Raw genomic sequence first — 13406 nt, 5'->3', positions numbered from 1 at the left:
AGGCCACAACAGTGAGAGGCCTGCGTACCGCAAAAAAAATAAAAAAAAAAAAAAAGATAAGACACAAAAACACCCACGTGACAGAGCTTTTCGGTCCTTATTTAACTTGATTCTCCAGGTCATTGGATCCTGGTGACCATTTCCTTATCCTTGAAGCTCTCCCCACCGTTGTTTTCCAAATCCGAACACTTTCCTGGCCTTTCCTCTGTCTCACTCATGGTCCCCTTCCCCTCTCCCCACCAGCTTCTCTCAGGGGCCTGCAGGCTCCGTCTGCAGCCCCCTCTACTGACTCCAGACTTTCGGCAGCTGTGTCAGGAGCTCCTGTGCTCCATGTGTCATCTCCATACAATGAGCGGACATCTGTACCTTCAAACCCGTCCTCTCTTTAAACTCCAGACCCGTATCTCCAAGGGACAACTGGATGGGACCTCATTCTTGAGTGTCCCAAAGCCCCTTCCACGAAGTATCTCTACAGCTGAGCCCGCCACCTCTCCCTCAGCCCACTTTGAGATTACAGCTGGCCCTCTGTACCCCAGGATGGGGAGCCCGTGGATATGAAAGGCAACTATCCTCTGACCAATTCCCCAAATTGCTCTAATCCTTTCTCCTTCCAATACGTATGCCATTGTGTGGCCAGGGTCTTCCTTCCAGCCTGTAACTAGGATCGTGTTCATCCTCTTCTTGAAAACTTTCAAAGCTCTCTCTCATCCTCACAGTCACTTGATCTGGCCCTGTACCCCTTCACCATTTCCTGCCCTAGACACTTGAACTGCCGGGTGGGCTGCCAAGTCCTCTGAATGGACTCAGAGCCCACTGCTCTCAAGATGGACCACCTGCGGCTCCGAGGATGGTCACTCCACGCTCCCCTCGCCTGTGTGGCCTGACACCTGCAATTCCTCTGCCTGGCCAGCTCCTGTTTGTACCCCTGGCCTCAGTTTAGATCTAACGCCCTCTGGGCCACCTTCTCTAACCCTGGATTAGATGTTCAGCAGTGGGATCAACACCCACAACTCGGCTCAGCGCACCCCCGCCATCACGGTGTCATGGCTGTTTGTTGCAGTTCTCACTTGCACTACCTGGGTGTTTCTTGAGGGCAGGGAGCCGCACAGAACGTATGACCGTGAACCTAATTCGTTAATTAACCTAATTAATAAAAGGTATCATCTTTTCTTATCTTTTTCTATCACTCAAAATGGGCTTCCCTGGTGGTGCAGTGGTTGAGAGTCCACCTGCCAATGCAGGGGACATGGGTTCGTGCCCCCGTCCGGGAAGATCCCACGTGCCGCGGAGGGGCTGGGTTCGTGAGCCATGGCCGCGTCCGGAGCCTGTGCTCCGCAACGGGAGAGGCCCGCAAAACAAAACAAAACGAAACAAAAAACAAAAAAAAAGATTAAAAGTCCTATGTCAATTCATCGTACTGTTTTTGTACTCATATGCCTTAAATACATAATAAAAGAAATAACAAAGAGACTTAATTTTATGGGAGCTTTAATAGGATTTGCTTTTTAGCACCCCAATTAGCAGGACACTTGCTGATGACGGAGGAGGAGTCAGCCGAATCGGCCGGCCAGTACGAATATCTTGCTAAAATGTAACTTTTGTTATTTGTTATGTTTGTGACTGTAGTTTACAGGGCACTTCCTTGGACAGTATTCCTTTCACCCTCAATTCTGTAAGCAGCTCCTACTGCTGTACTATTTCAGCACTTAACTCTCAGAGAGGTTCCATGCCTTGGACAGTGACGAGCAGTTAAGTAGAAGAGATGTAGGTAACAAACTGCAGAATTAATACTGTCTTGGTGTCTCCACACTTCTTGTTTTATAGCTTTGTAAGCCCAACAGGTAACCATACCTCTCTGAGTGCTTGGCACTTGGTACCTGTTCAGTTTTTTCAATTGCATTCTTGTGGTTATTTCTAACCGATCATACTAAATGTTTCTATGATATCAGTTTAACAATAGTCGGATATTATTTTAACGATATTCAGAATAAGTGAGGATTTTCCATGACTGAATAAGATGGCAGTGCTTCTGTACTGTTCAATGAACTGCAAGCTCTGAAGAAAGGTTAGAAATGAGTGGGCATCTTACCTGATGGAAAAACACACTCATGGTCTCAAAGCAAGTTGAAGTCATTGCCCTCCTGCTTTACACCTGCCCCCACCCCAGATCCTGTCTTGGTTGGGAACTGCCATCCTCTCAGGGCTCTGGCTCCCAAGGCTGAAGCTGGGAGGCATCTCCCACACTTCCTCCCTCGCCCCTCAAACCGCCCAAAGCTAATCAGTCTTCAAATCCTGCTAATTTTACTTCCCGCCTCAGACCCCCGACTCCTCCCCCTCTCTGCCCCACTACCCCAGTTTGGGCCCTTGTCATTGTTCTCCTGGACAGCTGCAGTGGGTGTGAGCTGGTCCCCTGACCTCTGGCCCAACCCCACTGATGCACCTGCATTCCTCAGCTACACTATCTAAATAAAATGCAATATTTCCCTAGGGTTTCCCAGTGGAAAGCGCTTCAGCACTCTCTGCTTCCTGCAGGAGGGGTTCATGTACATGGTTGTAAAGGGTCCATCAAAATGTGGCTCCCAGATGCATGTCCAGCCTCCCTTTCTGCTGCTGTTCACCGCTGTTGAGTCCAAAATCTCCAGCTGTTTGGGGTCACCTGCTCCTATCATGCCGCTTCATGCTTTGCTGCCTTTGCTTGTATATCCTTTACCTGAAATGCACTTCTCACCTTTCCTGGCCTGGCTGACGTCCTGCATCCTTCAGCGCACAGCTCAGGAGTCATCTCTGCCAGGAGATGTTCCTGAAGCTCCAGATTGGGCCAAGGACACCCTGTGGGTGTTCTCACAGGAGCCTGTTCACCCGTGTAGTTTGCCACTGCTGTGTTATTTGACGTCACCTGGTTATACACCTGTCTGCCTACAAGACATGTGTCTTAACACTCAGGGCCATGCCTTGCCCATGCAAGGAACTCAATCAGCCTTTGCTGAACTCAGCAGAACAGGATCATTCAGGTTGCCAGGTTTTGTAGATGTTGTGCCATCTTGCGTATTTTTGTCCCCATTTCTGATTTTCTGTTTTCAGGTGTCTCTGTTCAACTATGTATTTTTGATTTCTTGGGCTTTTGCTCTGCCGTACACCAAGCTCCGCCGCCTGGCTTCAAGTGTCTGCACTGTCTGGACATGTGTGATCATAGTCTGCAAAATGTTGTACCAGCTGCAGACCATTAAGCCTGAAAACTTTTCTGTCAACTGTTCCTTGGTGAGCCTCAGACACGGGGTTGGTGGGGCAGGGGGACAGGGGGGGCATCTCTTTGCCTGGCCTTCAGGGAAGGGAGGCAGATACTGGGGGACACACATCCCCAGAACATCCTGTCTGGCCTTCAGCAGCTCAGCAGGTTGGAGGCATTCTGGCCCCCCGTCTCTTCTGATGCTGAGATTTCCCCCGTGAAGTGGGTCTTCTCTCCCCCCAGTTGTAGCTGAGGGAGACTACTCTGAACTATCCTAATCCATGGGGCCATTTCTTACTCCCCTTTCTCTTCTTTTCAGCCAAATGAAAACCAAACGAATATACCCCTGCAGCAGCTGAACAAGTCTCTGCTCTACAGCGCCCCCATTGACCCAGCAGAGTGGGTCGGCCTGAGGAAGTCCTCTCCTTTGCTTGTCTACCTGAGGGTAAAGCCTTTGTCACCCTAAGTTTGTGTGTCTGCCAAGTTAATGTCTGGAGCCCTTTCCCAGGAGACGCTAACTTCAGCTTTGATAAGGGCCTCATCCTCTTACGTGGCGTTTGCAGTCACCTTCGAAACAGACAACTGAACATTAAAATCCGTATTACATTATGCTGAAGAGAAATCGATCGAGTAGTTTGAGATCCATTGAATAACATATGACAAGTATATTCACTGGAACATCGTAAAACCACTCAAAGACAGAGGTAGATTGACACTATCAGACACTGAAAGATGTCCAAAATATACTGTAACGTTGAAAAGAAAAGCAAACTTCAAAACACCGTACATAGGATGAAGTCTTTTAGACACAAAGAAAAAATACTGAGTAAATTATACCAGATGGTCAGCAGTGATTGTTTCTGAGAAGTAGGTGTCACATTACAAGAAATGTTTGCTATCTAAATTCTACAAATTTAACCAAGGGCAAATATTATGTTTAGAGGTAGCCAAATAAAAAGAGCATATCTCTGAAAAGGGAATTTTGATTGCAAGTAGTGGTAACAAACATAAGGAAAGCATTATAGTTCAGATTATTCACATTTTATTCTGATGGATAATCTGAGCATTTTACTTTGATGGATCATGCTGACAATGCACTTAAAACCTTTGTACTCAACTCCCAGAATTTGAAAGTGCGCTAAGCATCTCATTTTTCTTGGTGTAGCTTTCTAGTTTTTTTCTCATATGGAAGATATCATTTGTAATGTATGAATGATATCTACCACTAAGAGCTGTTGTAAAGATAAAACAAACATATTTGCAAAGGGGGATTAGAATAGTGTCTGGCACATAAATGTTAACTATTTTATTAATAATTGTTATCATCACTATTATTATTTTGTGGTATAATCAGCATATTTTCCCACCTACTGCTCTCTCTAGCCAGCTTTCAGAGGTGTTCAAAAACCCCCCCTCTAATGCGAGTCCCACTCGGCAGTTCAGTCTGTTTCCTGGGGTCCTTGTAGGACACTGTACAAGGGTTTCTCACTTTTAGTCGAAAGAGGATTGGACGACCCTCCCAAGGTAACTGGACGAGGCTTCCAGGTTCAGTGTGTACTTTTTCAGGAACAGCCATGACCATCACCTGTATTTGGTGTAGAGGTTCCAGATCCTGTTATCATGGAAATTAGCCTGATTTGCGTATTGGAGATAACTCCACCCTTGTTCCCATGAAAGAGGGAAAATGAGCATTGAATTCAAGACTGTATTTTATAGAGGTGGGATTTGATCATGCACCGTTCTTTTAGACACCCGGAATGGAATGAGATGGTATCTCGTGGGGATTGTTTAAATGACCACGTAGCATCACATGCAGTTTCCTTGCTTTCCAGAACAACCTCCTGATGCTGGCCATTCTGGCCTTTGAGGTCACCATCTACCGCCATCAGGAGTATTATCGCGGTCGGAACAACCTCACAGCCCCCGTGTCTAAAACCATATTTCACGACATTACGAGGCTCCACCTGGATGATGGACTTGTCAACTGTGCCAAGTATTTCATCAATTACTTCTTCTACAAGTTTGGTCTGGAGGTGAGTTTCCTCGCTGACCTGTTTTCTTTCTTTCCTGTGAAAATTCCAGTGGCTGCTTTTGGCCAGGTGGCCACTGGGGCTTTGTGGCACAACTCTGTCTCCTCAGGATCTGGGAGGAGCCTAACTGAAGGGTTAGCCTGGCCTGGTTGAAAGTCTCCAGGACCTGGTGCCAGTCCCCTGCTCTGTGGCAGTGGACATGGCCTCTCGGGATCTCTGGTCTTACAGATGTGTCTGTTTTGTGCCTTTTGTTGGTGTAACCTTAGCCAAAATGCACTGTTTTGACCTGAATGGTGTGGTAGGCCTGCCCTCGATAGAATGCACATGGAACAGTGATGTTTCATGGCGAGATCGTAACGGTAATGCCCTCCACCATTTGAAGTGGTTCTTATCGACAGTGACCTGGTCAGTTTTTCTGTCTTCGTGATGCAAACACCCCAAAGAGGCAGCGCAGGTGAACACCTGCAGGGACCCGGCCCCAGGAATGCAGGTCTCCACCGCCCGCTCGGGGTGGGCCGCTGACACCACTCCCCTTCCCCGTGAAGCCGACTCTCTGCTTCTTTTCATCCTTACACAGACCTGTTTCCTCATGTCAGTTAACGTGATCGGTCAGCGGATGGATTTCTACGCCATGATTCACGCCTGCTGGCTGATTGCCGTCTTGTACCGGCGCCGAAGGAAAGCCATCGCGGAGATCTGGCCCAAGTACTGTTGCTTCCTGGCCTGCATCATCACCTTCCAGTACCTCATCTGCATCGGCATCCCTCCCGCCCCGTGCCGAGGTGAATGCCCCCCACCGGGAGCCTGCTCAGGGACAGTGGGGACAAGGGCACGGAGGGGCGCCCTGACCCGGCTCCTCCCGCCTCCACCCTGCAGATTACCCCTGGAGGTTCACGGGCGCCAGCTTCAATGACAACATCGTCAAGTGGCTGTATTTCCCAGACTTCATCGTGCGGCCCAACCCCGTGTTCCTCGTGTGTAAGTGGGGCCGTTGGGATTCCCACTTGCTCGTCCTTCTCCTGGTGGTGCGTTTGTGGCCCCCCTACCCCACATACAGTCACAGGCTGGTTTCCAGGCATCAGCATCTCAGGCTGCTAGTGGCTTCTGCTGGCCCTGTTACATCTGCAGAGTTAATACATAGCATCGGAAACACCACGTTCGCTTTCATGATTTCACTTCCCAGTGCACAACCCCACTCTCCGCCACCACACACCCACCTTCTAGACCGTGGACTGCAGGGGGAGGCCTTGTCCTGGGCAAATTGCTTGCTTCTTGCTGCCACCGCAGACATACATCTACGGGTGGGCTGGGGTAGCCAGAAGGACGCAGCCGGGCCACAGATGCTCCTGAGCGGGGCTGCAGCCCGAGCCCGTCCAAGGGCGGGTGACCATCCAAAGGTTAAGGTCTGGGCACCCACCATAGCGGGTGGAGATTTGGTGCTGCCCACCCACATGCGGATGTAGATTAAAGACAACGCCCCTGGGAGGGGGAACTGTTCTGGGCAGCCGGCCGTGAGGGCAGCTCCGTCCTCTCTACTCACCCCCGTCAGCCACCGTCCTCACCTGCTCTCACCAGCCTCCGTGCCCTGTATGTTCTGGTAAGTCTGGTTACCAGTGCAGAGGGGGACGGAGAGGACAAAGAAAGCCAGAACGCCTGCATCTACGGCTTGTGAAGAGAGAAAGATGGCGGAAAGTGCTCAGTGGCCCCTCAAAGCTTCAGGGGGAGATCAATGCAGGCAAACATTGTCATGTAAGAGATTCATGAAGGCTAGTCATTGCCTGTTGCTTTCACTCACCGACGAGCAGACAGCGTCCAAGGACTCTCCCCTGGGAGCCCCGGAGCGTCTGTGGTCCCTCCGGCATCCCCGTGGTGGGTGGGGGAGGTTGGAATCCAGGAGGAAGTGAGCTCTCAGGACGTAACTCAGGCAGCAGATGAGGAGCCGCTGGTACCCCGTGGGGACCCCTCCTCGCATCCCTAGATGCAGAGGGGGAGCAGGGGGTTTCAGTTCCCGTGTCTGTCTTGCCAGATGACTTCATGCTGCTTCTGTGCGCCTCCCTACAACGGCAGATTTTCGAGGATGAAAACAAGGCCGCCGTGCGGATCATGGCAGGTGACAATGTGGAGATCTGCATGAACCTGGACGCGGCCTCGTTCAGCCAGCACAACCCTGTCCCCGACTTCATCCACTGCAGGTAACGCGGCCGCCCGAGCGCACAGCCCCCTGAGCGCACAGCCCCTGGGAAGGTGCATCCCCGGAATCTGCGCCTCCAGCTCCCCCTGCCTTTCCCGGGGAGCTGACCCGCTGATTGCACCCCCAAAGGCAAGAATCATGGGGCAGGATGGCCCAGTGGTCTGGAAGCCGAGCCTCCCACTTTTCCTCCATCCTCCGTGGACAGCCCTCAGCGGCTCTGGAAAGCAGCTGCCCCTGAACCCCAGGACAGCCCCGGGCCTCACTTGCTGCCCGGGAGCCCCGGAGGCTCCTCCGCAGAGTGTGTTGGCTGGTGTTTCCGTGTCCTTCTCACAAGCTTAGTTTTATGATTTCTGAAACTGAAGCAAGTCAGGGCTGAGGAGCGGAGGCCGGGCCTCCTGCAGGAGGAATTAACAGCTGCAGGCAGGGGAGGGAAATGTGTGGAAAACATACAGTGCGCTAACACGCACGTGTTGCACGTGCACACACACACTCAAACACGCCGGCAGCCCAGTTCTACTGACTTCAAGCCACACACATCAGGAGGCCCTGTGGGCGTTCAGATGTCACCCCTGGCCTGAGTCACTAACATTACCTGTATGATCCTGGGACGCTGAGAAACACCGACATCTTATTCATTCTCCTGTGTGTTAAATCAAGGATGAGTGTAATATATTTTAGGAAAAAAATCATAGAAACATTTAAAAGTGTTGAATGTTTTAGTCTAAGAAGAGTAAAGTTCAAAAGTTCGCTTATGTGACAGTGTTCCTCTAAGGCACAACTTACTCCCTAACGAGGCTGGACAGTGTTGCACATATTTATCAGAGATGACTCGTTAACCCCCACAAAATAACAACTCTTTTATCAAATGTCTGACCCACAATTGGTTCTTCTGTGCTTCTTTCCAAATCTGGGAAGAGAAACAACCAAAGCAAAACCTCCAAAACTGAGAGGCTGTAATTAAGTGAATGCAGATGGGCCGATGGCCCAGGCCAGGGGAGCCGCGGCAACTACTTTCACTGCTGGAGGATGGAGGCCTGAGCACCTGCCTCCTTCAGGGAGTTATGGTGGAAGAATGGCTGCCACATGTCAGCTGAGGGAGGTGCAGAGAAACTGTTGGACAGAGCCTGGAAGCTCTGGGTCTGCTTGGGCGGAGCTACTGCTCATCTGGAGGAGAGATTTTCACCTCTAGCAAAATCTTTGTATTTGTTTTAATCCATTAATTTCCAGTTCATGGAAAGGAATCCCTTTTTAACTGTTCTCTTGCTCCAAGAGGCATCTGTATCTTAGAATTTCCTCGGCCTCCTATAGAAAGACAGAGAGGGTTTTGAGTACTCAGGTAGTAGGCAGAAAATGTTGCCACTTGTGGGAAGTTTGGCCCAAATTCGATGAAAATAAACGTGCACATGGTGTTTTCACAAGGTACCACTCTGTCCATCACTAACTGGGTGAGGGTTTCCTGTGGACCAGGCAGTGATCAGTGAGAGATGAACCCAGAGCTCCCAGGCTGGCCTGGACAGAGCCTGCAGACAGAGTCAGGAGAAGAGCGTGGATTTGTTCCTTCCTCAACTAGAATCTCCCGACTTGATTTGTATTGTTGTCTGTGTCGTCTTTCGGTTCTGTTTTGCAGGTCGTACCTGGACATGTCCAAAGTGATCGTCTTCAGCTACCTCTTCTGGTTCGTGCTCACAGTCATCTTCATCACCGGGACGACCAGGATCAGCATCTTCTGCATGGGCTACCTGGTGGCCTGCTTCTACTTCCTGCTCTTTGGGGGCGACTTGCTGCTAAAGCCCATCAAGAGCATCCTGCGATATTGGGACTGGCTGATTGCATACAACGTCTTTGTGATCACGATGAAAAACATACTGTCGGTAAGTGGCTCCACTGTATAACACATTTGTGGTTTCAGCGTCGGAGTGAACGATCCATTCAGTGGTCATTAAAAGCCCGTGGCCCGTCACACTGCTCTTAAAAGCCCCAAGTAAGATGCTTGCAAACTCAGAATTCAAATGACCGCTTATTACTCGTTGTTTTACCATATTAAGCAGAATCCTTTTTGCTCATTTCCACCCTCTCAAGGACAAGAGGATATGTATTCATAGGAATAAACTCTAAAATGTATTTTATTAATTCAAATCCATCTCTTCTGAGCAACGATCGGGGATCATTCCTACGATGGGCTACATACAGTGTGGCCCTTTTATGAGTTGCATCAGTCATGGGATGTCTTCAAAAATTGGATCATATTGGCTAAAAGCAACTCTTTTACCTAGAAAGAGCCGCGGAAGTGTAAATAGAATGGGTGCGGTTCTCCATGACACCGCTTGGGGTGGGGATGAGGAGGGATGGACCCCTGAAGGCACAGATGTTTTATGAAGCCCTGAGATGAGGGTGGATGCAGGGGAAGCTTTATGGCTGTACTGAGCATCAGCGTCTGGACTAGAAAACAGCTAAGACAGTGGAGGGTTGAGACAAACATCTCCCATCCACAGAACGTGGCTGCTTCTCTATTAAATATCCATGTTCCAGGGCACATCGTGGCCACTGCCCTGGTAGATAAACTGCCCACGAGTCATGCTGGAATCACATGGATTTTTTTAGGCCATAAAGATACCTTTTAAACTATTTATTGTGTCAGGAAATTAAACGACGACCTTTCATGAGCTGAAGGAGTTAATCCACCCCTAGCTCCAGCTTAAAGTGAATCCCAGGGCCTGCTACTCAGCGGCTGTAACTGACAGTGCATTAGAAGAACAGTGATGTACGATTTCCTGCTTCCCCCCTTCCTGGTACTTACAGATGAGCTCACCAGGCAATTCTACTGGAAAGCGTTTGACTTTTTAATTTTGGCACGCGCACTGCTGTGTTTACAGGTCTGGGGAAGCCAAGTCTATGTAACCAGGAGTATGTATTTGAAGAATTTATTTTGTGTCCTTGTCCATTAGAATGCTAAGTTTCTAGCTCTTAGTCAAAATGATTTTTATTCATCAGTTCAACCCCAGCAGTGTGTGTTTGCCTGTGGGGTGGTGTTGAGAGTTGTTGGAAAGGGCATGAGATAGGACAGGAGGTCACCCTTTCATCCTGAAGCCCGTCTGATGGGCAGAGATCTGCGGCTGGAGGCTGATCCCTAAGACTGTTCCTGGGAAGCGTGTGGCTGCAGAATCCACTCATTCGTTCATTCGTTCTCTAAACCTGTGTTGCAGACCTGATCTTTGCTAGGCACTGTTTTATATCTTGAAGAACTAGAGGTGAATAGTACTCAGATTTTACCCCTAAGGAACTCACATTCTAAAAGAGAAGATAGACTTCCTTATAAATAATTACAGTGCACTCTGTTAATGCTCATTATGACAGTATTTTAGGAAAGCAGTACAAAACAGGGTGCCTAATTTCTGGCCTAGATAAGTTGGGAAGAGGCTTCCTGGAGGCGTTGCCATGTGAACCCATCAGAAACTTGAATTCAGGGGTGTCCAGGGAGACAGAGGCGGGGAAGATATTCCCTGAGGAGAAGGCTATTTTCCCCCCTTGGGATGTGAACTTCACTGTGACAAGAAATCACTGTTATGAGACAACAATGTGACGGTCAACAAAGAAGTCTCCTTTACTCAGAGAATTGGCTGAAAAAAAATTGGCTCGGGCTTCCCTGGTGGCGCAGTGGTTGCGAGTCCGCCTGCCGATGCAGGGGACACGGGTTCGCGCCCCGGTCCGGGAGGATCCCACATGCGGCTGCGCCCGTGAGCCATGGCCGCTGAGCCTGCGCGTCCGGAGCCTGTGCTCCGCAACGGGAGAGGCCACAGCAGTGAGAGGCCCGCGTACCGCAAAAAAAAAAGAAGAACTGGCTCAAAGCACATACTCTCTTCCTGCTCTAAGAACTACACAGGCAGCTTATGTTTGTGATCATCTCCTGGCAAATAGCGTAGGTTTACTATGTCTGACTATGTCTGACTCGTGAGAAAATAACTGCCAAAATCCCAGTCCTGGATCCGTGCTCACCCGTTTGCCGTCACAGAGCCGGGCTTGTTCCTACGATGGTCTAAGATTTCCTCTTTGAAAAGAGAGGAGCTTCCAAGTTCAGAGAGCATCACGCTCAGGGTTCTTCCCTTGCTCCTTGAGTTTAACGCATCAAGCGCTCTACCTGGTGGGGACTGGATTTGGGGCCCCGTCCACCACCAGACTGGGACTTTGGGAATTCTTGCACGTGTTGGGATTGCAAGACGTCAACCTTTTCTCTGGGTGCGGAGCTTCAGGATATGCCTTTCCCCTTCGTTTTTCAGATAGGAGCATGCGGCTATATTGAAAAATTGGTTCAAAATAGTTGCTGGTTGATCCAAGCTTTCAGCCTGGCCTGCACAGTCAAGGGCTACAAAATGCGTAAGTATGAAAAGCAAATTTGGGAACAAAGGGACAAAGAAGGAAGGGCAGTTGTATTGTTCTAATTTAAAAACTGGGCCGAAGCCCCTGAAGGGAAGAGGTGAAGGGACGTGAGTCAGCGTCTGCACGGAGCTGTGGGCTTGTGCCACGCTGGGGATCTGTGCTCAGGACACACACCCCCACCGCATCTCTCATCCTCTTCTACAGACGTCCCTGTCCCGCTCCCCAAGCAGCTCTAGGGGGCAGGTGTGGCCTTTAGCAACTCCTTGAACTTCCTTGAGTTATGATGAGAAGGGTCACAGATGCCCACACACACCTGTGGCTGCTGCGGTTGGAATCTCGGTCATCAAAGTAGCTCTGCCTCCAGACCGCCCCCTCCTCTGAAGCTCAGAGAACCTCCACTATGGGAAGACAGTTGGGAGCAGCAACAGGGTGCCTGGAGTTAGATTCCCACCTGTACAGAGGCAGGAGTTCCATTTCCGCCCCTCTGTGTCTTGCATCAGAACCCTGGACAGCACCTCCTTCCTCCTTGGCGCCCAGGATGGGGCCTTGAACATGACACCCCTCCCCCAACTCTGCCTTCCAATCCTTACTACAATTTGCAGAGGATGAAGAGGCACTGGAGTTTGTTCTGACTTAGGATCAGATGTTCTGTTGACACCCCTTCTTCCGATAGACCGTACCTGCTCCCCTGGCTACCCCTGGGGGAGCCCATTCCCAGAACATGTGTCTTTTTTGTACCAGAGATTTCCTCTGGCATTGGGACATGCAGATGTTATTTCTCCATGGCCCTTACTGGGTGGGAGGGGTCCCTCTCCATCCTCTGCCTTACATTATCAAGAGCTCACTTTGTGGTCAGCCTTGTGAATCAGTGCTGATACTGGATTTGAAGTGTGTGCCCTTGGCTGTGAATAAATCCACTCAGAGGGACTCAGTGCATCGGAAGTTTGCTCTTACACCTGTGTGATTTCCCAAGTCTGATCATGCCACAAGAGTTAATAAAATAACAATGAAAATGGGTGTAAATTTTAATTTTTTTCTTCTTTTTCTTTTTTTTTTTTTTACCCCAGCTGATGATGATTCCTCGTGTAAACTACCCAGTGGGGAAGCAGGGATTATTTGGGACAGCATATGCTTTGCCTTCCTTCTGCTACAGAGAAGAGTTTTCATGAGTTACTATTTCCTGCACGTCGTGGCGGATATAAAAGCTTCACAGATCCTGGCTTCAAGGTGGGTCAGGCCAAGGAATCAAGGGGTTTCTCTTAAGAAACCTGTCAGGAAGTGATATTGCACTCTGATTCCTGTCTGAGCTTGCTTGTAGAACCCACAAGAAATTAAGAGATTCCTTCCAGGAAAACTGATCCAAGAAGGCGTTAGCCCAAGGCCTTTAAGATCTAAAACAGAAGAGTAACAAGCAAGTCTATGGAGGGAATCACACCTTATGAGGACTGGGACACCCTTGAAGGTTAAAGATGGACTGGTTGTCTGAGCCCCTCCGTCCAGACCTCATCACTGGAGTAGGTCCTCTGGCCTCGGTCAGAACAGGAACGTAGGCCATGTCGGTCCAGAGTCTAGTCCGTCTCCCCCC

The 13406-nt window shown here is 49.7% G+C and overlaps 1 protein-coding gene across 1 annotated transcript in view; it reads left to right on the top strand.

Moving 5' to 3' along the window:
- The window catches only part of PIEZO2 (piezo type mechanosensitive ion channel component 2), a 340562-nt gene that overhangs the window by 264206 nt on the left and 62950 nt on the right, over positions 1-13406 (top strand). The window contains exons 20-28 of the mRNA XM_007463290.1: positions 3082-3258; positions 3546-3671; positions 5059-5259; positions 5834-6038; positions 6133-6234; positions 7283-7448; positions 9075-9318; positions 11722-11818; positions 12889-13048. Of these exons, the coding sequence (XP_007463352.1) occupies positions 3082-3258; positions 3546-3671; positions 5059-5259; positions 5834-6038; positions 6133-6234; positions 7283-7448; positions 9075-9318; positions 11722-11818; positions 12889-13048 (1478 nt within the window). The remainder of the gene's footprint in view (positions 1-3081; positions 3259-3545; positions 3672-5058; positions 5260-5833; positions 6039-6132; positions 6235-7282; positions 7449-9074; positions 9319-11721; positions 11819-12888; positions 13049-13406) is intronic.

This window comes from Lipotes vexillifer, unplaced genomic scaffold, assembly GCF_000442215.2.
Source record: "Lipotes vexillifer unplaced genomic scaffold, Lipotes_vexillifer_v1.1 scaffold848, whole genome shotgun sequence".
Classification (NCBI taxonomy): Eukaryota; Metazoa; Chordata; class Mammalia; order Artiodactyla; family Lipotidae; genus Lipotes; species Lipotes vexillifer.
Note: the sequence above shows the minus strand (reverse complement) of the source record. Positions and strands in the feature narration are given on the sequence as shown.